The 24,084-nt window shown below is 42.3% G+C and overlaps 1 protein-coding gene across 1 annotated transcript in view; it reads left to right on the forward strand.

Moving 5' to 3' along the window:
* Nucleotides 1-24,084, forward strand: part of PTPRT (protein tyrosine phosphatase receptor type T) — a 452,620-nt gene that overhangs the window by 168,047 nt on the left and 260,489 nt on the right. The window contains 4 exon segments of the mRNA XM_066331046.1: nt 456-727; nt 6,146-6,227; nt 9,829-9,944; nt 13,106-13,280. Coding sequence (XP_066187143.1) covers nt 456-727; nt 6,146-6,227; nt 9,829-9,944; nt 13,106-13,280 — 645 coding nt within the window.

Consider the following 24,084-nt stretch of genomic DNA (forward strand, 5'->3'; position numbering starts at 1 on the left):
TCTTGCTTTTAGTTAGTTTAGCTAGCTGAGGCAGAGAAGCTCCCCAGACTAGTTTTTTTTTTCCTTTTTCTTGGGACTGTTTAAACCTGAAAAACCCAGAAGAGCACTGGTAGCTTGCACCAGCATTTTTTCAGCACTGGAGGAGATGATCAGAGACCCAGGAAGCTGAGCTACAGCCCACAGCAAGGATTTCTCAATTTGCCATCTCACTTCGAAATAATGGAAGGTTTTATTGTTTCATGTTATTCATTCTTTATGCTTGTGGACACTTTCTTAAATAAATAGTTTTTCTCACTTTTCTCCGAGGTATTTCTTTTCCTGGACCAGCTGGGAGGAGGGGCTGTTTGGGTTTGCTTTCCAGAGGAACCCTATCCAGGGGTTTTCCTCCCAAATTTGCCCTAATCCAGGACATCAAGCAAACCCTGTCTCTGTTCTCTTTTTCCTTTGCCCTGCAGGCTCCTTCATGATGGTGAACAGCTCTGGGAGGGCGTCGGGACAGAAGGCTCACCTGCTGCTGCCCACGCTGAAGGAGAATGACACCCACTGCATCGACTTCCACTATTACCTGTCCAGCCGCGACCGCTCCAGCCCCGGCGCCCTCAATGTCTACGTCAAGGTCAACGGGGGCCCCCAGGGCAACCCCATCTGGAACGTGTCAGGGGTGGTGACTGAAGGGTGGGTGAAGGCAGAGCTGGCCATCAGCACCTTCTGGCCCCATTTTTATCAGGTAAGGGTTTGGAAATGTTTTTGCCTCTCTCTCTCCTTTGGATGTCTGTTGCTGGTTTTGAAAATGGAGGCGTTGCTCGCTGATTTCTCCTCTCAGAATAAGTTCACCTCTAGTGGTTGTATAGGCAGCTTGACATATTTCTGCCCTCCTCACCTTTTTTCTTTAGTTGTTGGCAGGCCACAGAGTGATGGATGGGAGGCAATTATTGACAAGACACACTCGTTCATGATGAAATTGCCACTTGCATTGGCACTTTCCGTGGCGACTGTAAACAAAGCAGTTTCTGGATGTGTATCTGTACTCTGCATAAACCTCCCTGGATTGTTTTGGACCTTGGTTGGTTCAATAAAAAGGAACACTTTTTGACTTGGCTTTGCATCTTTCCACCCATAAGAGGGGTGTAAAAACATAAGGTAGCAATAAATTCTTGTGCCACATTATCAAATGTGGATATTCTTCACTAGATCCTCAGTTCCATCTCTTTCTAGCATAGCTTTATTTATTCTGTTAGAAGATTATTTTTTTTAGACAAGGACAAAGCCAGGGAATACAATGGCTACACTATTTTTTGGTTATATTAGTTTTACACCTACTTATTAGTTATCTGCTTCAAATTTCATGTGGCCACTTTGCAGCAGCCATTATTTTAATTTCACTTAGATAATTCACACACAGTGGACTCACATACTACTTTTTATTTGTTGAAGGAGTACTTTTGTCTTGTTTTATATTCAAGACACACACACCAAAATAAAAAGCCCAGGAGGTAATTGCATCTTAAACCTTGCAGGAGATTTGGTGTCCATGTGATACTAATAAAAGACATGAGCGAGATAGGGACCAGGATAGAATGGACTATGAAAAGGCAGCAAATAGTCTGTGTATAAAAAACAGCAGGTAGAAAAGCCTCTCTTTTTTCTTGCTTCTAATGACTGGGTAGGAGGTCTGTAAAATCTGAGCTGGAGGAGGATGCTTTAATGTTCTGCCTCTGAAAAGAGTTGTGGATACCAGCAGAATCCACAGAGTGCACCAGGCGGGTGAGGGGGAAGGATAAAGAGATGCAAATGTGTGGAAAGTGGTTTTTAAGGGCAGTGCACAACTTGTGACTCTTCTGAAGGCACACTGGAGTGCTCCTACTCCATTCATATGAACGTGATCCTGGGCATAAGGCAGAATTTGCTTCATCGTAGGTGCTCCACAGAGATAACAGAGATGATCTTTCACCCAGAAAATCAGTGCTTGAAAAACCTGCAAAAGGCAGTCTGATCTCACACTAAGAGGGATCCTGCTCTCAGATACATCAATAGGAAGCTTCCTGAGCCTCACTTAGGTCTTTTACAAGTACTTTGGCAGGTCAAGTTTGCTTTTCGTGGACAAAAGAATCCTTTAAATCAAACAAGAATTTTCCAGTGAAGCACAAAAATGAATGGATTATAAGGCAGCAGTATCTGCCCAGGCATAGTTCCCTCTTAGAAAATGGCAAGGGCCTTATTTTTAAATTTTTGATGAGTGAGAGTGATGTTTCCTTCTGGTCATAGTTGTATTTTTGTTCCTTAAGCATGGCTTTTAAAATTTAAGACCTGTCCTGGGTATTATGGGAGTCTAGTAGACTGATTTCAGTCCTTGATTTTATAAATCACCTTGTTGGTGGTCTGTAGTCCTGTGAGTTTCTACATTTAAGTGAGGTTTAAGAAAAAATGAATAGAAAAAAGAGAACTTGAAGCTTGAAAAAATGAAGAGGAAAAATTACTGGTATTTGCCAGCCTAAGGTAACACTTCTGCCCAGCAAACCTTGGGTGTGTTGCTGCCTGAGGAGTGTCTTGTTTTTCACACTGCTGATCTAGAATGTGCCATTGCAGTGTTATTTAATGAAACCCTAGGAGGGCTTGGGTTAGCAAGGAGCCCAAAGCACATCTCATGCCACCTCCTGCCGTGGGCAGGGACACCTTCCACTGTCCAGCCTGGCCTTGGACACTGCCAGGGATCCAGGGGCAGCCACAGCTGCTCTGGGCACCCTGTGCCAGGGCCTCAGCACTCTCACACTTGCCATTTCTTTGTCAGCTTTAAATCAAAATTGCATTCTTGGAGAACTCTTTGTGCACAAGAGGCCTGACATCCTGTTCTGTGTTTTGAAAAGGCCAGTTAAAACCAAGCGTTTCCCTAAATATTGAAATCTGCATCAGGCAAAATGTTAATTATCCTCCTAATGCACAGAAACCACACCACCCTGGATTGGGATGTGTGTCAAAAATTCAGCCAGACAGAGCAATCTGAAGCTCTCTCCCTGGTCTGAGGCTTTGTCAAATACTTTGAACTTTGGAGATGTGGCTAGTGGAAAACTGGTATCCAGAGCACAGTTGCCAGAGGTCATGTTTTAGGTCTGGCAGTTCTGTGCAAGGGTCACAGGAGTCACTTGGCTGCAGAAGCACTTAGCAGAGATAGAAATGTGGGGAAATACATCATGTCTACCCTGGAGTTACTCGTACTTGGATTCCCAGCCTGCAAATGTTCTCCAGCGTAGCGGGAAAAAGCTCTAATGGCTCTTGGAGAAAGGTAATACGTGTAATCTTGAATTACTGCTTGCCATAAGGATGAACTCGGTCCCAGAATGCACCAAGGGCAGCACTAGAGCCTGCCAGGAAGGTGTTTTTTTGATGTAGAGCAAGGGATGTTATTGATCCACGCCTGGAGAAAACTGTTGTAGCACAACAGATGAGCTGGGCTACGCTGCTAACACAGACATTGTTGGTAAATCACTGTGCTGGAGTGGGGGCTTGTTTAGTGGGAAGGAAACATGAAATGACTTTGTGTTTGCAGGCCTCAGGAGCATTTCAGGTTGGTTTTTTTTTATGAGTGAAGTTTTGTATTTTGTCAACTATATTAATTTCTGTGGAGTTCTTTAAATGCAAAGCATTATTAATTGCAAAGCACTGCCTGTCTCAACCATCATTCTGTTTCCAGCTGGACTTAAAAGGACATGAGGGATACTGGGTGTGAGATTTGCCGAAATGGGCCCCACAAACATTTATTCCTGCCTTTTCCCCATGTTGGGTCTCAATTCCCAGTTTTCAGGACAGCCTGGGTGCCTTTGTGGTTCTTGCTTTGATAGGGATGAGATGCTTCAAAATACACAAAAACACAATAATGTGTAAGTTTGAAGTGGGAAAGGGCAGGAATATCTGAGTGTAAAGCAGAACAGAATAAAATAGTCAAACAATATTGCTTGAATTGAGAGGAGTCCTCAGTGGATTCTGCACCAGTGGACAGGGATTTTTTAGAGGCTGGGTTGGTTATTATCAGGTTACACTGTGCTGTATTAAAAGACCCTGCACGTGTTGGTAATTAACCAAAGTCAGTTCTCTGTGTATTGGTGCTTACTTTTGCCACCCACTCATACCTGATGCCAATGCCTTGGAGAACTTACCAAGTTCTTGACTTGCAGATAATTGAGAATTACTTTGTTGTGGCTTATGACTTTTCACAAGTGTAAAACTAAAATAAGATTTTGTAGCTGTAATGTTGCACTTGAATTCCCGTCTGAAGGGAGTTGCAGCAGAGCCTTGCATGACCTTCCCAGTAAATGTAATTTTTATCATGAATGATATTTAATTGCTAAAATAATTATAATTTCCATAGTAAAGACTCCTGTTTTATACTCTAATTTTTTACAGTCCCTAAAAAGCCTATCAAGGACCTTGATAACACAAAACACTTGCTCATGGTTTTTGGATTATTTTATCTTCCACTGGCTTGCTGATCAGTGACAGGCTGGGAATGCCAGCTTTTATTTAGATCAAAAAGAACTGTTGAAAACTGGCTTTAAATAGTTAACTCTGTGATCTAGTAGTGAATTTTAGAAGTTACAAATGACTAGAATACTTTCTCCTATGGAACAAGTAGCTGCACTAGAACACTGCCCTAATGGCAATAACTGTGCTGGCTGAACATGTAATTAACTCTGTCCTTGGAAAGCTGATTATTTACTCATGCAAAAATCAGCAATTCAGTACAGTGTGAAGGTTGCTTTAGTCAGATGGAGTGAGACTGGGAATTTCCCTTTCACATGCAGAAGACAGCACCCATTCCATCTCTACTATTCATTTCTTTAATGTAGTAAAGGATAACACTTGGTTTGTCTGGGAAGTAAAACACTAATTTGGGAGGTAGCATCACTGATTATTCAACATCAGGCTTCATTATTATTATTATTATACATTTCTAAACTTCTTGTTTCTTGCAGAGTCAGTGTATGGCTCAGGTTGGAAGGGTCCCTTAGGGATCATTAAATCCACCTCCCTGCTCCTCATAGACACTGCTGAAAATTCAGCCATGGGACTGAGAGTGTCCTTCAGATGCTCCATGAGCTGTGCCAGGCTTGGTGCTGTGTTCATTTCCAGGGTCAGATCTCCCTCCCACTGCAGACCCTTTTTCCGAATTCCCAGCCTGAGCTTGTCCTGACACAGCTTTGTTTCATTTCCCCTTGTCCTGTTGCTGGTTCCTAGAGTGAAATCTGCACCTTTCCATTGCATCACTTTCCAACTATTAACTTATTTTTAATGATCTCTATCAGATTTTTAGTTTTTGTTGATTGGTTTTGGGTTTTTATTTCCTGTGCTGCTGATTTTTGATAGTCCATATATTTATAAAACAAGATACTTCAGGGCAGTTTTTGAGGTAAAAATCACAAACCCATAGATAAGAATGAGATTTTTATTCATCTGTGATGGAATATCTGTCTTTCCAGACCCACATTACTGGAATGTTTTCATAATCCAGGTACAAAAACAAAGAAAAAGTTTGCTAATGTAACATTAATAAAGAGAAATTGTACACATGGGTTTTAAGAATATTCCTTCTCAGATCATGTTAGTGAAATCCAGGGAGGCAGAAACAACATCATTATATCTGGGAAAATCTTATTTCAGTCCAGAATCCCATGTCATCCTTTGCTTGTAATTTATTTTCTAGTTCTGCAAGGGTCTGCACACAAATCAGAGGTTTCTCCAGAAGGATCCATGCACAGTCACTGTTTCAGGAAGAGAATTGTGCCTCCTGTAGTGCTTTCTCCAATTTTCCAAGGCATACTGAGAACAAGATATCAAATTATTATGCACTTAATGTTCCTGGACTGGTACTTAAGTGAATATAGTGTGCATATACCCAGGGCACTTTTTGCTGTTCCAGATCAGACATGCACAGAGTTGTCTTTCATCTTTTTGAATGTTGCTCTAATCCTTTGTTTTGCTTCCCCAACAGATTTGGTATTGCATCCACACACTGAATTGGCCTGATATCCCTTCACTGTTAACAAAATGCCTTGAATGACTCAGACTTGCAATAACAGCAGGATGTGGTGACTGCTGAAATTATTGATGTAAATGTTCTTTCTCAGATTTTCTTTTTTCTTTTGTGTTTCAGGTGATATTTGAATCTGTCTCTTTGAAAGGACATCCTGGGTACATAGCTGTGGATGAAGTCAGAGTTCTCGCCCATCCCTGCAGTGAGCATTCTTTATTTTTCTGACTGTACCAGCATGCTGTAGGCCGCAGTTCCTAGTCTAGAAGAGAGATTTGCCCAGTTGGGTCAGCACTAAAATGTCTCCAGGACCCCTAAGGACAGTCAGCTTTGCTTAATTACCTACCTTTGCAAAAGGCAAAGCTGTTCTCAGTTTATAGCTAGTGGAATTCTCTCTTTTTCACTTGTCAATAAACTGTTATTTTTATTGTTTTTGATCTTCTTGCTGTAGAAAAATATCTAAAAATCATCTCACAATAACCTGTGTGGTTAACATCTGAAAAGAACAACCAAACAAATTCAGTGTTTCCTTGATAAGAGGCCTGTCCCAAAGTTTGGTTGGTTTCAACATATTAAACCTGCTCAGAAAACTGTGAAGAGATTAAAACTTGATCTTATTCACACACTGCACTTATCCAGGAGTAGAAACTGATGCAGCTTCTTTATTCAAAAAAATTGGTGCTGCATTTCTTCTATTGAAGACATAACAATAAGCTGAGATTTATTTGCTTTTTTCTTTAAAGAATCATTGTGCCTCAGTCTTTGAGTCTGAATTTGTTGGTTTCCTTAACCCACCTTCTTGAGGACTTGAGGACTTTGTATATTTTATGGATGGAATGTACAGTTACTTGTAAAGATTTTTTTTAACAGCCCCTCTTTCTGGCTCATGGTTTCAGTAAGTCAGTGACAGCTGCTCACAAAAAAATGATGGATCATATGGATGGAGTGAAATCAACTGTTTTTGCTGTGATCAGAATGTCAAAGAACATCTGCCATTCAATGTGACAGACACGGTTCTGCTCAAGTTTAACAGGACATTTCTGATAACTGCAGCACGGTTAATTGCTGCTTAAGTGAATTATATTTGTATTTACCATGTGCTCGTTGCTCAGGCCTTTGGGTGCATTTACTTCATTAAGGAATACTTACAGTCTGTATTAACCAGATGTTGCTGATAACTGGCAGCATCCAGACAAATCCCCAAATGGTCTGTGCCTTCCACAGCGTGTTGGGTGATCACTGGTCCCTTCACTGGGAGAGAGGCCACTGAACAAACCATGGGGCAGAGTCTCAACAAGAAAATGATGGGATTTAAAGCAGTTAGGCAGGATGCTGTGTTGTGTCCCTGCTTAATTAAGTAAAGTGATTTTGAATCCATTTCTTCGAGTATACACAGGTCCTTCCTCAAAATTAAGTGCATTCTTGGTGACTCAACAACAAAATGATTCAAACAGAGTTGGTTGTTTGGAGTTTTTTTTTCCAATCTGTTTGCAACCCACAGCACACAGAGCTCATTACAAGCTGCAGGTTCTGTGCAGTCTCTGTAAATGCTACTCCTGTCTGGTTCCCAGTGCTGCTTTTGTTGTTCAGCAGTCACAGTCACCAGGGTAAACGTCACCCTCGTGTTCCCTTTTCTTGTACAGCCTTTGCCCCTCAGATTCCTTTTACAGTTGTTGTACATCCAAACACGGGGACCATGAAGCTCCTGGTGACCCTGGAGGTTACTGAAATCACTGGTCTTATTTCTTCGTTTCTGCTTTACCTTCACAGATGACAAAGGCAGGCAATCCAAAGTCAGCAAAACCAGGAAAATGCTCCAAATGACACAGTAATACAAAAAAAGAAACCTATTGCTAGTGCTGCCTCTTGTTTTCCTTTGTCCTGTGAAGCAGTACAAAGGAAAGTATTTCAGTACACTGGAATATCCATCTTCCTTATGCTAAAAGCTCACTGACCCTGTGTGCACGAGCCCTTGCCATCTCAGCACAACCCATGCTCCAGAAGCTGGGCAGACCTAAGGACCAGGACATTGGCATTGGTGGGACTCTACACCTTTGTATCTGTAGCTGACTTACAGCTGCTCACTTTAGACTGCAGGCACAAATATCAGAATTATCAGAAATACCTTGTAGAATGTTCTGAATGTCAGCCAGAGAGAACTTTCTAGTAAACCTTGATGCAAATTCCTGCTGCCCAGAAAGCAGGATGGTGCTGAGCCCCTGTCCTTCAGGAGCTGTAGTGAACTGTGAGTTGGATGGGCAACAGGAGCAGATAAACACATTTCACATGGTGTATGAACGTGTGTTCTCTGTTCATGTGTCAAACGCTTGTACATCAAATTTCAGCCATGCAGGGCCACAGATGCCCACATCCCTTTAAATCTGTTTGATTCCAGCAGAAGAGAGGTTGTAATGTCCTCTGAAATGATGTATTTCAGTGTCTAATCATACTAGAAAATGTGCAGATAATGTTGAAAAAATTGACCTTTATAGATGTTTTTTTCAGTGTGTCATACTAAAATTTTTCAAATGATGCACAAACCTTTTTCTGAAGCCCTGCAAGAAAATAGTTCACTTAAAGGTGTTACATTTGCTGCTGTAATCTTGCTTAGACTTTTAGTTAAATAGAGACCTAACTCAGTCTGATATTTAATCAAAAAGATAACCCTCTCATCTAGTTTCTTTGTGAAAAAAGCCCAATGTCTGCATTTTTAATATCACTGATTTAATTCTGAACTAATGCTGAATTTAATGTCAGCAGAACAGTGATATCAGTGATCTTAAACTAAAGCAGTGATACAGTACTGTCAGTTAAATGAATATTTCATTTAATATTTGATTTGATATTGATGATGCATTATTCTAAAGGTCTAAGACATATTTGATAGTCGAGAAAAGAAAAAGGATAAAAGACCCTTGTGCAAATGGGGTTTGGGTCAGTCATGCTCGACAAGCATAAAAGCATTTGACTTTTTTTGACCTTTTTAGAAATATAGTTTTCTGAAGAAAAGAGATTACTCAATTATTCTTTATAGCAGGCAATAAGGAATTGTGCTGGTGACCATGAACTTGTGATTTGATCCAAGTCTGTGTCTTCAGAGATGCCAGGGCTCTAAGATCCCTCAGGCCACCCTCTCTCAGCTCCAGCACCACTCCTCTCTGCAGGGAGATGTTGCAGTGCATTTCCCACACCTGAGAAAAAGTTTCCAAATAAGGAAAAGAGTTTCAGTTTACCTCTGAACTTGAAAAGAAGATAGACCAGAACTTGCATTTCTCTCATCATAATTGGCTCGATGCCAGCAGAGAGAAACCTCTGGGCCCTATCAGCTGCTCCTCTGAAGTGAAGCTGTTTCTATTGGGCAGCAAGCTAAATTATCCCTCCTCGATCATTATGTATTTAAGAACAAGCACAAAGACCCCTGTGCTTTTGGAGGTGTCTTACCCAGGTGTAAGGAACTTTCCTACATCTGTGCACAGCTTCTGTTTTCTTTCTGTGTCATTTGTTATATTCTTTTTAATTAAAACCTTTTGCTTTTCAAAACACACCTGATCAGTGGTCTCACAAATATTATTTTAAGCCATCTCTGTAAGGTTCTGGACACCCTCAGAACTTGATACATCTCTGTGGGGCTCATTATGCTCTGGGCTCATCAAAGATTCTATCAGGGAGGAGCTCAACACCCAAGGGCAGCTTTATTTTGCAAAGGCACTTTGGCAGGGAGAGGCCCAAGGCTTTGCTGGGTGCTCAGGTGGATGCAACACAGTCGGTTCCTGCCTTGCTCTACTCATGTAATTCTCTTTTGCCAGGAAAAGCCCCGCATTTCCTGCGGCTGCAGAACGTGGAGGTGAACGTGGGGCAGAATGCCACCTTCCAGTGCATCGCCGGGGGGAAGTGGTCACAGCACGACAAGCTCTGGCTCCAGGTAAAGCAATGCCCTGCTGGGTTTTTGTGTTTAGCTGGGGGCTTTGGTTGCTTTTGCAATTGAAATAAATAGGTAAAAATTGGTAGCGGTGAGGCAGAATCTTTTCATCAAGATCCTTTGTCCTTAGATCCCTTCTAGGTGAGAGTTTGAGGTGACAAAGTGTATAAGAAGGGAATACAAGTGACCTTGACCCTGATGAGTAACAGCTGTGTTAATTACCCAATACAGCCTTGGCCCTGATGAGTCCCAGCTATATCCAATAAAAATAAGTGTGATAAAAGGGAATGGGTGAGCTGGTGAAGGGAGTCATGAAGAAGGATCCTGAGGAGAGATCACTGCTGTGAGGTCAGTCTGGGTCTGCAGTCAGAGCCTGTTGTTGGAACCTGCAGTCACAGTCTGGCTGGGTAAAAGCCTGCAGTCACAGTCTCGCACCAATCCCTGCAGTCAGAGCTCAGCAGGAAATAACCAGCACTCAGAGGCTACAAGGGAAACCCACAGCAGGAGCTTGCTGCAGCCAGAGTCAGTGAATGGTTGGAGTCAGGATGGCTGAGCTGTAAAGAGGAATAAACCAAGACCCTTTGCTTGATGTTCCAAACAAGAAGTCTGTGTTTCTGCCCCTTTCTACCCTCTAATAAGAGGGCTGCTGCAACAACAAAGCGTGGAATTAGGAGACAGAAAAAGGAAAAAGTGACCAGTGACAGCAAATTTCTGGTTTCAACCAAATGCTCGTGTACGTGTAAACACTCAGCCATAAAGCAGAAGAGAGAAGTGGAACAGTTGTCTTCTGCTTAATTATGCCATCTTCTTTCCTTTCACTCTCTAAAAATGTTCCCAGACTGGAGTTGGTGATAATTGTTACGAAGGAATTCTCCAAGGTCTGAAATTACTTACCTGGGTGGTTAAAATAGGCAAACTCAGTTTGCACCCAGTCCTTTTTACTTCCCAGTTTCCCTTGGCTGCATTGACAGCAGACTTGCTCTTGTTCCTTTTAGTTACTCACTAAAGGAGCAAAACATTCCCTCCCTGGATGTTTTCTTTGCAACCTACTGATCAGACTTATCTGGGTACTGCTCTTCTGGTGGATGCAGCAAAAACCTTGGGAATTCATGGTCAGTGTTAGAGCTGGAAATGGAACAGACACCAACACAAACATCAGCACATGGGGTGTGTGTTTCCCAGTGAAGGACACGATAATTTGTCTTGCCCCTTGAATTTCTCTGTGTGGACTCCCAGGATTACCATTCCAGAAGCGTTTAAAATTTTTGAGTTCTTGAATGTTTAACTCCTAAACAAGTCAAGAGGATTCTTGTTGCACATATGTAGGGCCAACGTAATTTCAAGAACACTAAAGCAAGTCCGGAAGTTTTGTTCTAAGCTTGGACTGATGTGACTGAGTGTTTGATCACCCCGTGGTTGTAACTGCAGCAGACAGGAAGAGCCTTGGTAGTCAAATACCAGATTTTATCAAATTTTATAACTGACTTAAGGCATTTTAATGAAATTTAAAAATAACATTTTCAAATCTAGTTTAAATCAAGGATTTGGCTTATCTAATCATATAAATTAAAATTAGTTCTGGGAAAATGGCTTAAGTTGGTGAGACATGTAGTTGGCATTATATAAATGTGATTTTACGTTCAGTAACAGTGCTCCCATCACAGCAGTTCTCCAAAAATTACCTTTTGTGGCTTGAATTTATTTATCTATGGTGTAGCACTCACTGAGAAATATTTTTGACGTATTTTATCTCTTTTGAGTTCTTTCATTATTTCTCCAGTTACAATTAGATGTGTGCAAAAACAATTCTGACCTTCAGCAGTATGAACCTTCCCCTGTGAGAAGCAGTTTGGGGAGGAAAGAATTGCTATTGTTAATGAAAACCTGCTTGCCATTCTCTAAAACTGCAACATTTAATGAAAATAGCCTTGGAAACACCCCTAAAAACTGTTTAGTGAAAACTGCCAAAACAGCAATGTGCTTTCCTTTGGAATTCCTAATCAACTGGACAAATGGGCAAGTTGGGGTGTTTATACTGTGGAGAACAATTTCTGGCTAATTCTTCGTCTGTCCCATTTCCAGTTGGAAAAATGTGGTCTGGCATTGGTAGAGAGGTTTATTGGGGAATTCTGGATACACAAGGATGTCTGCTCATCCAACCAATTTATTTAAATGGGTCCAGAATCAGAGTTTTGCATCTGAAAAGGCCAAATTTACAGAATGTGTTCATTTGTAGTGTTTTCCCAGGTGAACACAAGGCCTTCAGCTGTTGTGTTTTCACATCCAAACTGGGCCTCTAATTACACTGTGTGGAACCAGGGGGTGGCAATCAGAGCTGCCACTCTGCAGGAGCTAATCTTAGAGAATGTCTTGAGCTGAGAGGGATTCACAGAATCATTCCCAGCCGCTGTCCCTGCACAGACCCCCAAACAACCCCACCCTGGGGACCCCTGGCAGCTCCTGGAGCTCTGGCAGCCTCGGGGCCGTGCCCATTCCCTGGGGAGCCTGGGCACTGCCAGCACCCTCTGGGGAAGAGCCTTGCCTTGATACACAACCTGACCCAGCTCCAGCCATTCCCTGTCCCAGAGCAGAGATTGGAGCTGCAGCCCCTAATGGGATCTGACCTCAGTCTCCTCTTTCCTACTCTGACTGAGCCAAGTGTCCTCAGTGTCCTGAACCTCATATGGGTTCCCTTCAAAACTCTTCACCCTCTTTGTATCCTTAGAACCCACCAGTTATATCACAAATGTTAAACAGAATTGCAAACTTAAATATATCCTAGAATCACAGGTTTGGGTTGAAAGGGACCTAAAAATTAATCCTGTCCCACCCCCTGCCATGGGCAGGGACATCTTCCATTGTCCCAGGCTGCTCCAAGCCCTGTCCAACCTGGCCTTGGACACTTCCAGGGATCCAGGGGTAGCCACAGCTTCTCTGGGTGTTTAAGAGTATTTAGGGCCGAGCTCCCACAGCCCTGTGGATTTCCTGAGGGAATGGCTGAGTTGTTCTCTTGAAAAGCTGTGCTTTTACAAAACCTCTCTCAGCAACGTGAACACAGATCTCTGACCTATGTTTGAGCACCCCGAGGAGAAAATTACAGTTGGATGTACCAACACATAACCAACCCATCCGCATTACAGCATTATTTCTCTCTGCCTCTGCAGCAGTGGAATGGGAGGGACACAGCCCTGATGGTCACTCGAGTGGTCAACCACCGGCGGTTCTCAGCCACGGTCAGCGTGGCCGACACGTCCCAGCGCAGCATCAGCAAGTACCGCTGCGTCATCCGCTCCGACGGCGGCTCCGGGGTCTCCAACTACGCCGAGCTCATCGTCAAAGGTAGGGCTGGGGCATGGACAGGACTCTCTCCAGATAATTAAAGTCAGAAAGTGGCACGTTCATTGCAGCTCTAGGTGCATGGGGAGTCGCCTCCCCAAAGGCACGAGCAGAAATCACAGAGCTCTGGGGACGGGGTGCAGGATCTTCCCCAGCCAGCTCCTGGCACTGGGTGGAGATGGGCTGTTCCCGGAAAGCAGCTCACTCTGGGATACAGCTGTAGGGCTTATGCTCCATGGCGCAGCCTGTCAAGTGTCGAGGGCAGGAGCAAGAACAAAGGAGAGGTCTTCTGTGTGGTTTCCAAAAGGGTTTATTCCAAGGAAGGGTCAGGGACGAAAGACAGAGAACACAAGTGTGCAGGAGCTTATATATGGGGGAGGTCTCAGGGGAAGGGTACAATTTTTAATTTTTAATCCATAGGGAAAACACAGGGGAGGATCACAGGCAGGATTGACAACATACAAACCAACGGGAAACACAGAGGGAAGGGAACAGATCAAACAAATCAGTGATGCTTCCGATATCGGGATTTCCAAGGCAATTTCCAGAGCAGGGGGCAGGTACCATGTGGGATTGACAATTCAGAAGGAGGAGAAACAGAGAACATTCTGTAAGAAGGGATAGGCCTTACAGAAGATGGACAGCTGGGGGAGAGGGTATAACTTAGACTGAACCAACAAAGCAGGGGGGAAAAAGAACAGACTATTGGGGATAAAAACACACCACAACACTCTGGCTCTCTATTCACAGAAATCTTACATATCGATATAACCACCTCATACATGTATAGATATGCATTACCTGACCTCACCTACCCTCATCCCCACATTAAAATGAGCTCAGTCCTTTCACACTTGCACAGTCCTTTGCTCAGAACGGGTTGGTGGGTTTTGAAATGGGGCAGTGGTTTCCAAAGATGAAGCCAGGAATGTCTTCCTCATGGTAAACTTTTCACTTTTGTCATGTTGGCAGGCTCTCTGGTCTCCTGGCCATAGTCCAAGTCCCCCAGCCTGGTTCTGGCAGGTTTTGGGGCCCAGGTGCAGTCATGGTTACTTCATCTTTACAATGCCCTATCCTCCCTATCCTGGTTCTACAAATACAACAAAGTCAAGCAAATGATATGTCTCAGCTCTAACTAACACAATCTGCTAATAATTAACCCTTCTACATTGCTTCTACTCTTCTTGCTAAATTCTTAATTAATATATATTGCTTCTATCCTTCTAGCTAAACTCTTAATGCTTTTAATTCTTTTAAACCCTCAGTTCAGGACCAGCAAACCAGCATGTTCATGCAACAGGAGTGTTTCCTCCTGGAGGATAACTGTCTGTAAAACTTGGCATTCTGTTGAACTTTCTGTCATTCATGTTACGATAAGCAAAAAGGGTAGAAGTGACATGACTTGAAGCTGGTATCTTGAATATTTGAATTTAAACTTTGGAGACACAACCTTCTTTATAAACTTCTGTAGTAAAATATGGTGGCTGTGGAGTCTTTTATTGCAGACAGCTGAGCAGTTTGGCTGTCAGTCAGCTTCACCTGCTTTCCTTTCCAGTATTTTATCAGGCAAAAATAACCTTGTGGTGGAGCATTGCATGTCAGGAGAGGCTGTTGGCAGGAAATGCTGGGATTGATTCTGCTGACGTCCTGAAGTCCAGAGGAGAAGCATCAGTAGTTCTTGAAGGATGTTTGGATTTTAGCCAGGTTAATTTCCATGATTCAAGAGCCTGACACACGCAAGGTGTGTCTTCACCTCACCCTCAGGAGGCAGGTGGTGAAGTGCTATCCCCTTTGCTGTGGGGATTTCCCTCTCCTCTTCCTCTCCCCTCTCTCATCTTACTTATTTTTTAAACTTACCTTGAGCTGCACCACAGGAGTGCTCAGTGACTCTCAGGTGGTGAGTTCAGAAGGTGGCTGAGTTGCTCCTGAGGTGCTCTCTGCTTGGGATAAGAGGAATTTGAAGTCTGGGTCTGCTCCCAGAGTGTAATTTACTGATCCAAATGGAGAGTGTGAAAACAGAGGGCAGCTGTAGAAACAAGATCAAGTTGTCCACTGTGCTGCTTTCTGCCAACTGATCGTCCTTTGGTGAGCAGGTGCCTTTGTCAGGCCTTGGACTGCTGGGTGGTGCAGATGTTTAGACATCTCAGATCACGAGGAGAGGGCTTGTGCTGGATGCCAAGTGCTTTTAATTCCCACCCACTGATCTTGCATCTTGTTAACATCTGGAGGAATTAATTCAGCATTAAAAGGGGATTGAGCTGCCAGGAGTGGCACACCTAGGATGGTACCACAGCTAAATAGAGGGAAGGCAGCCTTCCAGAGCAAGCAGGTGCCAGAGCATTCCAGGCTCAGTTATGTGCCTGGGACTTCATGTCTATTGATACAAGAAAGGAAAAAATAGAAAAATAAATTCAAGCCATGAATGGCTGGATGTCCAGCAGGAAAGGTGCTGATGGCTTCACTGCTGGATTGCTCAGCAAACCTACCTGGAAGGATCTTCAGCAGGATAATGTTGTTGTGGGAAGGCCCCTGATTAGGAAGCAGGTGAGGTTAAGTGGCTCGTTTGAGGTCAGTTTGGTGCCAGCCTGTGACACACTGGGGTTTCCCACCAGCCTGACTAATTTTAGTGTGAATAACAGCAAATTTGTAATGCATGTGTACAGGCGGGAATGAAGGCAAATTGGAATTGTTTTGTTCTGAAGAGATGATTATTGAATTGTAATAATGTACTTGAGCATACATTCAATTAGCCTGTAATTGAGGTTTTGCTCAGTTGACAGTCCTGCTCCTAAACCTGCTAAATCCATGCTAAATCCCTGCTTCTCACGTGCTTTCTCTTGGTCAGAAGAACATAAAATCACAGGATGCTTCTTCAACAAAAATTAAGATTTAAAAGCCTGTCTATGTAATCTTTTTAATTGTAATATCTTCCCGGTGCATAAGAAGTTTTATTGAAATATTTAGAACAGAAAGTAGTTTACATTTCTCAATATTGAGTGAAAAAGTTTGGTAGATATCAAAACAGAGGTTTTACTTTGAAATGTGCATACTCCTAAACTCCAAATTGGACAATAAATAGCTGTTTCAGCAAATGGAATGATCCCTGAAATTAAACACACACCACCTTGCTTGTCTGTGGGCACCTTCACTAAGAGCAATGTATTATTGAAAAGAAATTACTGGCAATCATATACGAAAGAATGTAACAGTCTTAGTTCCAAATTATTCCAGTATGTTTAGTGGCAGGAGACACATTTGTAATCCTGTGAAAATGCTGTTCTCCAGGCAGCTATTTGCTGTATGTGCTAATGCTTCTCTGTCTTCTGCCTTGTATAAATGACAATACATTCATTCTTCTCTTTGCACTCTCCAATCATAATAGCCAGGCCAGAAAAACCCATCATTTCCATCTGCACCCCTTGCCATCCTTTGGTGCTCCAGTGGAAATAGCTCTTCTCTATTTCTTCTCTCTCACTGGTGCACATGCAGTAATTTAATACAATTTTGTACAGGGCAGTTTAAAAAAACCCCGGAGATTCTCTGTCACTGCTCACACCTGAATGGAACATTTCTTGCCTGTAATTTTCTTTTAAGTAAAATCTGTGTGGCAGTTACTTGTATTCTGAGCAAAATATAGGCCTTGCTTGTGTAAAGATTGTTTAAAATACTGTGGAAATTGGCTAGAATTTTATCATTTAAGGTCTATATTAATGCTGGTGTCCTTGTAGGACACTTGCCACATTAGGTAAGGCTGTGGAAAACATTTTAAACTCTGTCATGGTGAATGGAGGACTGTTTGCTGTTGGTTTTAGGTTTTTTTCCCTTGATCCCTTTCAGGTACTCTCGGTACCCAAATTAATCACTCAATATATTATAGGAATCTGTACAGAGCTGATAAAGGAGGAGTATTACAGCATCTATAACCTGGTTTTATGAGCCAGTTTTTCTGAGATTTTCACTCTCCAGAAGCCTCTCAGAATTATTTTCCTGCTACCTGTTGCTACTTTACCATTCTTTTAAGGCTCCTGGCGCTTTCTTAGGGTCTGTTCTGCTACTTCCAGGGGTTGGAGGAGCCTGTTGAGCCTCAGCACAGCCTCTGCACAGACCTCCAAGGGCATGTTCTACTTCTCTTCAGTTTTGTCTCTGTTGATTTTTAAAGTGTTTGGTTGAAAAAAATAACCTGTCTGTTACCTGGGAGGCTTTCTGTCATGGCTGTGATATTTGGGACAGCTCTTGCTTTTATCAGTCACACGAGGAGCTGATGCCTTGAGTGACACCAGAGGGAGAGGTGGGCTCCTTGTCAGAGTTGTTTATCATTCTCTCTCTGGGTCTCTTCTGATGCTCGTCACTGTAATTTCACCATCTGTTTATTAACTCACCAGGTACACACTGAAATCTGCTCCAGTGATTGAGTCTCTTCCTAAAAGCAGGCACCGGAATTTATAAAAAAACCCCAAAACAACAAACAAAAAAACAACCTCAAACCACAAAACAAAGGAAATCAACATAGACACAAGCACTAAACAATGAACTGAATCAAAAAAACCTTGTCAAGTTGTTGCAAATGAGATACTCACGTGTGAAAAACATGATAAATAATTATCTATTTAAATAAATCCTTATATGGAATGTTCTCCTGTATGAAATATGCTGTGAAATTTTCAGATTTACAGTTCTAAGACAGACTCATCAAGGAAAGCTCTACAGGTATTTTGGCTGTCTCAGTATTTATTACTGGAGCTGGCTCCAGAATAGTTTCAGTTAATTATTCAACAGCAAGAAGTCCTACTAGGAGAAAGAATTTTCTGGAACTTAGAAGTCATAAGAAATGAAAATATCTTTGTTCTTCAGCTGAGTGTGATCTTGGCCTGGAGCTGCTCCTAGAAGTGTCGCATCAGGCTCTGCATTGATCTCCTTACAAACAAGAAGTTCAGTGTGGTTATTAAAGTATGTGACTCCTATGTGTGTAACATACTCTGCAATGTGTTCCTGGAATGAAAAGATATCTGTCCTCCATGAAATCATAGAGGAGACTCACCAACTCCAGAGTTTCTCACTTGCTATAGAGCTGTTATGGAGAGATGTGATGAATATGAAAAAGATCCTTTAAATTTTTTCTGTATTGATGGTGGGTGTTTTTTTTGTTATTGTTTTGTTTGTTTTGTGGGGTTTTTTTTAATATTTTCATGCCTGATACACACATAATTCTATACCCTGAAATAATAATGCAAAATATACTCATTAAAGCAGACATAACGTCCTTGCCATCATGGGGTAACCTCTGTTGGTGATACTTGAGTCCCCATACTTCACCCAGGAGATGGGGGTGTTGATATGAAAAGTAGGTTCTCTATTGCAGCTGTCCTCTTTTGCCATCAGGGTGGCTGGAAGACCACATCCCTTTGTCCCTTTGAATTTCTTGGGAGACAAGCTCAGCTGTGCCACATCTGGTTTAGATTTTACTGTTAAAATTCACATTTTTTTCCATGTGCATTAATAAGTAGCTGGCAGGTGCAAAGATTCCTATCTGAATTTAGCAGGTTCATCCAGATCACAGGAGTTTCTGGGCATGTTTGAATTCATCTGCCTGAGGTCTGCACATTAATCAAGGCCTTCAAAGTTATCAGCTGGTGAGCAGGAATCAGTCCCTGGCTGCTGCTCCCAGCAGGGTCAGGACACTGATAATAAGGGTTCCCTGGGGCTGCCCGCTCTCTCTTTCCCTGTTTTCTCCCAGTTTACACGAGTTCAGTCAGTGTTCAGGAGGTCCACGTGCTGTGCTGGGAGAAGCTGAGCACAGAGTTGATAAAACACGTAATGATGCAGCTCCTTTGAGCAGCACAGAGTGGGAGGTGCATCCAGACTCTTTGTGAGGGTTGTGCTGCCTGTGAAATATCTGAGTGAAGGAGAATGGCTCTGGTCATTAATAGTGTCTGAAAATGCCACTTCTCCATTCTTTTCTTTGTAGTCACAGTGATGCAGGGAATGTAACAATCCCTTCGTTGGTGTTGGCTGGTAATTGAACTTGTCACTGCTCTGGTTAATTCACTGCAGTTCAGTAGCATTTCCTTTAACTCAGTTTTAATCATGGGGTGGGCGTGTGGTAAGAAATGGGGAGGCAAAGAGATTACAAACACTCACCAAGAGCTGTAACTCCAATTTCTCTTCTTTCCATCCAACTTAATATCTGTGAAGCCGGTGAAGGAGATGGAAGACAAAGCTGTTGTATTGTAGATTTTCAGTAGTATGAAACATCAGTCCTCTCAAAAGGAAACATTTCCCTCTCCTTATGTTTAACTTCCAAAATAGAGCTGGGAAATGAAGCCATTTTCTTGAGAAGTGATAAATGTGCAGTTTATAGAAAGGATCCAGTTTTCAGCATTGCACCCAGCGCCACACAGACTTGCAGTAATGGTCCAGAATTTGCTTTCCTGGTTTCTCTTGTTGGATTAATCAACAGGCTGTAAACAAACATATTCAGGAGAAATACGGAGCTACAAGGGATACAAGACAAGTTCATAAACTAATGGTGTATTTGCAATTCAGTCTGTATTTTTCCCAACTTTTTTTGTTTCTCTCTTCAGCGGCCTTTTTGTTTCTGTGTAAGATGAGCAGGGAGTACTGTTTTAAACTTGACCTTGTTTCTAACAGCCTGGGAAACGATAATGGCTCTTCTACCACACCACTGAGGGTGATAAACACACGATACACATGCAGACCTTTTCATTTCTAGTTAGAATTATTAAGGTTTAAGGCAACAGCATAGAAATTAACTCAGGACTGTTGATGCTCAGAAAAGAAGATAAAACACCAAGAATACATCCCTGTGCCTTTGCTCCCTGGAAGTGTTCTTGCAATGAATGACCACCAGATATGTTCCATTATCCAACAAGCCTGGCAGCTTTTCAGTCTTTGCTCCTTTTTAACGTACAAATTTTCATGCAAGTTGATTGTTAATGATGCTCATGTGACATTAAAATTCAAAATTACACTCTTTTTTTGCTTATGACTGAGCTTGAAGACTTAGCAGGAAAGATGGGTCCCATTCACTGTTCACTCTGTTCTGCTCATCCTTCCTCTGCCTGCTTAATTTTAGGGAAGTTATTAATGGGCTTCTCCCAAAAAATAGCTGTTCTTAATTTCTCCACCCTGTGATTACAATGCTGTTAACTGCTTTCCATTCAAGAAAACTCCCTTGAGCTGTCATGTCACCATTTGTGCTGGTGGTGAAGATTCTGGTGTGGTTCAGGCAGATTTGGGCACTTATGGGATGTAATTATTGAGGATGTGCTGTTATCTCAGCAGGGCAGGGATGCTCCTTTCACATCAAGATATATTTCTTTTGCAGCTGAAAAAAACCCACAAAACCCTAAAAAAGTAATGTTTTACTTGATGTGAAAAGCAAGCTCAGATGCACCAGATTTCTTGGTAAGAACAGATGATTGTTAGTATGAGAATCTTTAATAATAAACCTGCAAAAAAAAGGTGTATTTGTAATACAGGGAGATGTGTAGATCCCATCTGTGTGGGAAAACCCAGTTAATTTCCAAAGAAAGGAGAAAACTGTTTCTGTAGATGCAAATATCTAAAGCAAATGAGGTTACTGCAACTTTTCAATATTTTGCAGCACCAGATGCTGAAGAAGCTCAGCTACTGATCTCTTTCAGACATGCAGCTGACAGGCTTTATGCAGGAGTCCTGCATTTGTTGTAGGACACTGAACTAAGAAGTTTACATCACTTGTGGTGAGGGACAACTTCTGCCCTGAGCCAGGTGCTGATAAATTCCCCACCTGTCTTTGCCTTGATTTGAGCTTTTATTTTTTGCTCTCAGGATCCTGTGATTCTGCACAGTGCACAGTTGGTTTCTTAGGATGTGTGAAACATGTGCCCAGAGTTTATTGTTTCTAAACAAATGGCAAGGCAAGATATAAAACAGTTACAATTATTTGTTGCTTCTTGACATCACTCTGACTTAGTGAACTTAGGCTTTTTTTTTTTTTTTTTTTTTTTTTTTTTTTTTTTTTTTTTTTTTTTTTTTTTTTGGTACATCTTGAAGGACCTTGGATTGTGGTGAGGTCTAACCCTTCCTTAAACAATCTCTTCTTGTGGGTGTTCAGCCATCAGAACCATTCCAGGTCTGGGTGCCACACACACTCTCCTCCCTCCTTTCAACAGACAGAGCTAAACTACTCTGCTGGTTTAGAGATTGGCATTTACAAGATGAGCCTCTAATCTTAAAGTTCACGAGGCAAAAAATGATGGGAGCTCTGTAAACACTTGACTGATGGGGCTAAGGATACTGGCAATAAAGCAGCTCCAGAATCTTCTTAGCTTCCAATCTGGGAGGTGGCAGAAGGCTTTTGAAGTCTGTGAGTGGTGCTGAATGGAGACCATTGCAGGAGTTTGTGGCAGGAATTCAGGTGAGTGGGATTTTTTAATGTTTGCATGGCATTTAGCTCTGGATGCTGGAGCTGAGCTGATTTGATTTCTGAGTGTAACTGAACTCCAGGGAGCAGCTGATGTAGCTGATGTTTGCATTTGTCCCGTCTGAATGAAGAGATTGAAGAGCCTGTTGCAGTGCTAAGGAAAGAATGATCACTGTGAAGTTAGTTCACCATTCAACACTGAGATTGTGAGACAAGGAGACAGCCAAAAGTGCACTTTGCAGTGGAGATTTTGCAGCCCTCTTTTTCCATCTTTGCCCAACTGAAGAATGCTTCATTTTTCAAAGCAAATAACTTCCCAGCATCCATTCTAGCTGCAAGCTGATGAAATGCTCTTCCCATAGACTCACCCCCTCAAACCTGTTGCACTCTTTCCAGCTTTGCTCTGCTGATTTTCTGCCATGTAAAATACCTCCTCTGGGACTGGGAGACTGGGTCACCTCACACCTTCCCCATCACCCCTGTCCACCTGTGACTTCCAAAGATGCTTTAGATCCAAGACTAGAAACCTGCTGAGCAACAGGGTGATGGTTACAGCAAGCCCTGCAACTATTTTATTAATTGGCATAGAATTTGAGAAGAAAACCCCATAATAGATGTTTCCTAGCTCCAAAAAATCCACACTGCCTGCTGAACAGCTGCACTGTTATACCTCCAAGGTGAAAAGGAATGGTTTTAAACTAAAAGAGAAGAGATTTTGGTTAGATGGTGGGATGAAATTCTTTACTTGACGTACTGAGGCTCTGGCACAGGGTTCCCAGAGAAGCTGTGGCTGTCCCTGGATCCCTGGCAGTGTCCAAGGCCAGGCTGGACAGGGCTTGGAGCAACCTGGGATAGTGAAAGGTGTCCCTGCCCATGGCAGGGAATTGGAATTAAATGATCTTTAAGGTGCCTTCCAACTCAAACCCATCTGTGATCCTGTCATTGTGCTCTGCTCTGGTGCCAAGATACACAAAGCCCCTCTCTAAAGAAATTATTCCAGTCCTCTTTCTCCTTTTTTTTCTAACCAGGTTTCTCTCCAGTGTATCTCTTGCCTCTCTGTCTTTCTCAGCAGGAAACTTTCCATCAGAGCTTGTTTGCATGTGAGGAAGATGCAAATAGCTGCAAGACTTGGGCTCTCTCTGTTTGGATCCCATAAATCAGACTTTGCATATGCTTTACTGTCCTATTTATTACCCTGCAGCTACTACTGACTTACATGACAGACTACAACTTCCAGACTGTTTGTTCCCTCAGCAGGGTACAGACACAAATTAAAATGGAAGAGGTTTGGATTACTTGCTTCTGTAGTTTTCTCTTTTCTTTCCTTCATGTTACAACCAAATCTTCTTTTGCTGCTGCTACTCATGACTTTTCGACTGACCCTTGTGAACACTGCTGACCATATCCTGCTGCCTTTTGATCAGCAGCCTGGTATTGTTGAGTCTTTGACCCAGGTTGCTCATCAGTTCAGTATTTCCCTTGATTTTGAGGCTGAAACTCAAAATATAAACACTTCTGTGCTTGCTTTTACGTTGTTTCCTCCCACCTCCCTTTTAATTAACCTTACCTGTGCTCTACTCAAGGAACCTTGCAGATGGTTTGTTTTTCACTTGTGCCAAGAATATGGTGCTTCAAGGATGACCCAGGATTTTGGTACAATGATTTCTTTGCCTTTTGTTGAGGCCATTCAGAGCATGCAGCAATCACTCAGCTCGTGGAAGGTTTTATGTTCAGTGCTGTAGTCACAAACCCAGCTGCTCTTGAGAACTGAAATCTTGTCATAAACAATCATTTTATATAAAATTGTATATAAATATAACCACCAGGACTCCTTAAGACTATTTCAATAATTTCTCTTACAGGATTTAAAATGGAGTAATTAGGAAAAATATGGTTTTTGTCTCCAAGACAGAACTTTTCCCCCACATTCATGGTCCTCTCAAAGCCTGTCCACTGGGATTTGGTTCAGCATTAGTTGACACTGCATTTAGTCAAGGAGATGAAAGAAAATCATTCTGGTATTGAATTAGCCTCAAATTCACCATAATGTCTTTATATCTCATCTTCATGGAATCACATTACTGTTAGAGTCTTTAGAGTGGGATTAATGGTGTTTCCTGAGCAAAAAAGGAATTTTAATAGCCTTCATTAGAGCTGGGATAGTTTCAAGAGGGACTAGACCATTCTCTCTTCCAGGATTTACTTTCAACAGAGAGGATGAGGATTCTCTGTGTGGCTCAGGCCCAGGTGTGGCAGCTCTGCATTCATAAGGAAGTTTTATTTTTTTCATGTATCTCACCTCATTTGTAGCTGTCACAACAGGAGGAAAAAAAAATGTTAAATCTCATTCGACCTTTTTTACAATAGGCCACAGAATCCACA

This window comes from Sylvia atricapilla, chromosome 16, assembly GCF_009819655.1.
Source record: "Sylvia atricapilla isolate bSylAtr1 chromosome 16, bSylAtr1.pri, whole genome shotgun sequence".
NCBI classification, from domain to species: Eukaryota; Metazoa; Chordata; class Aves; order Passeriformes; family Sylviidae; genus Sylvia; species Sylvia atricapilla.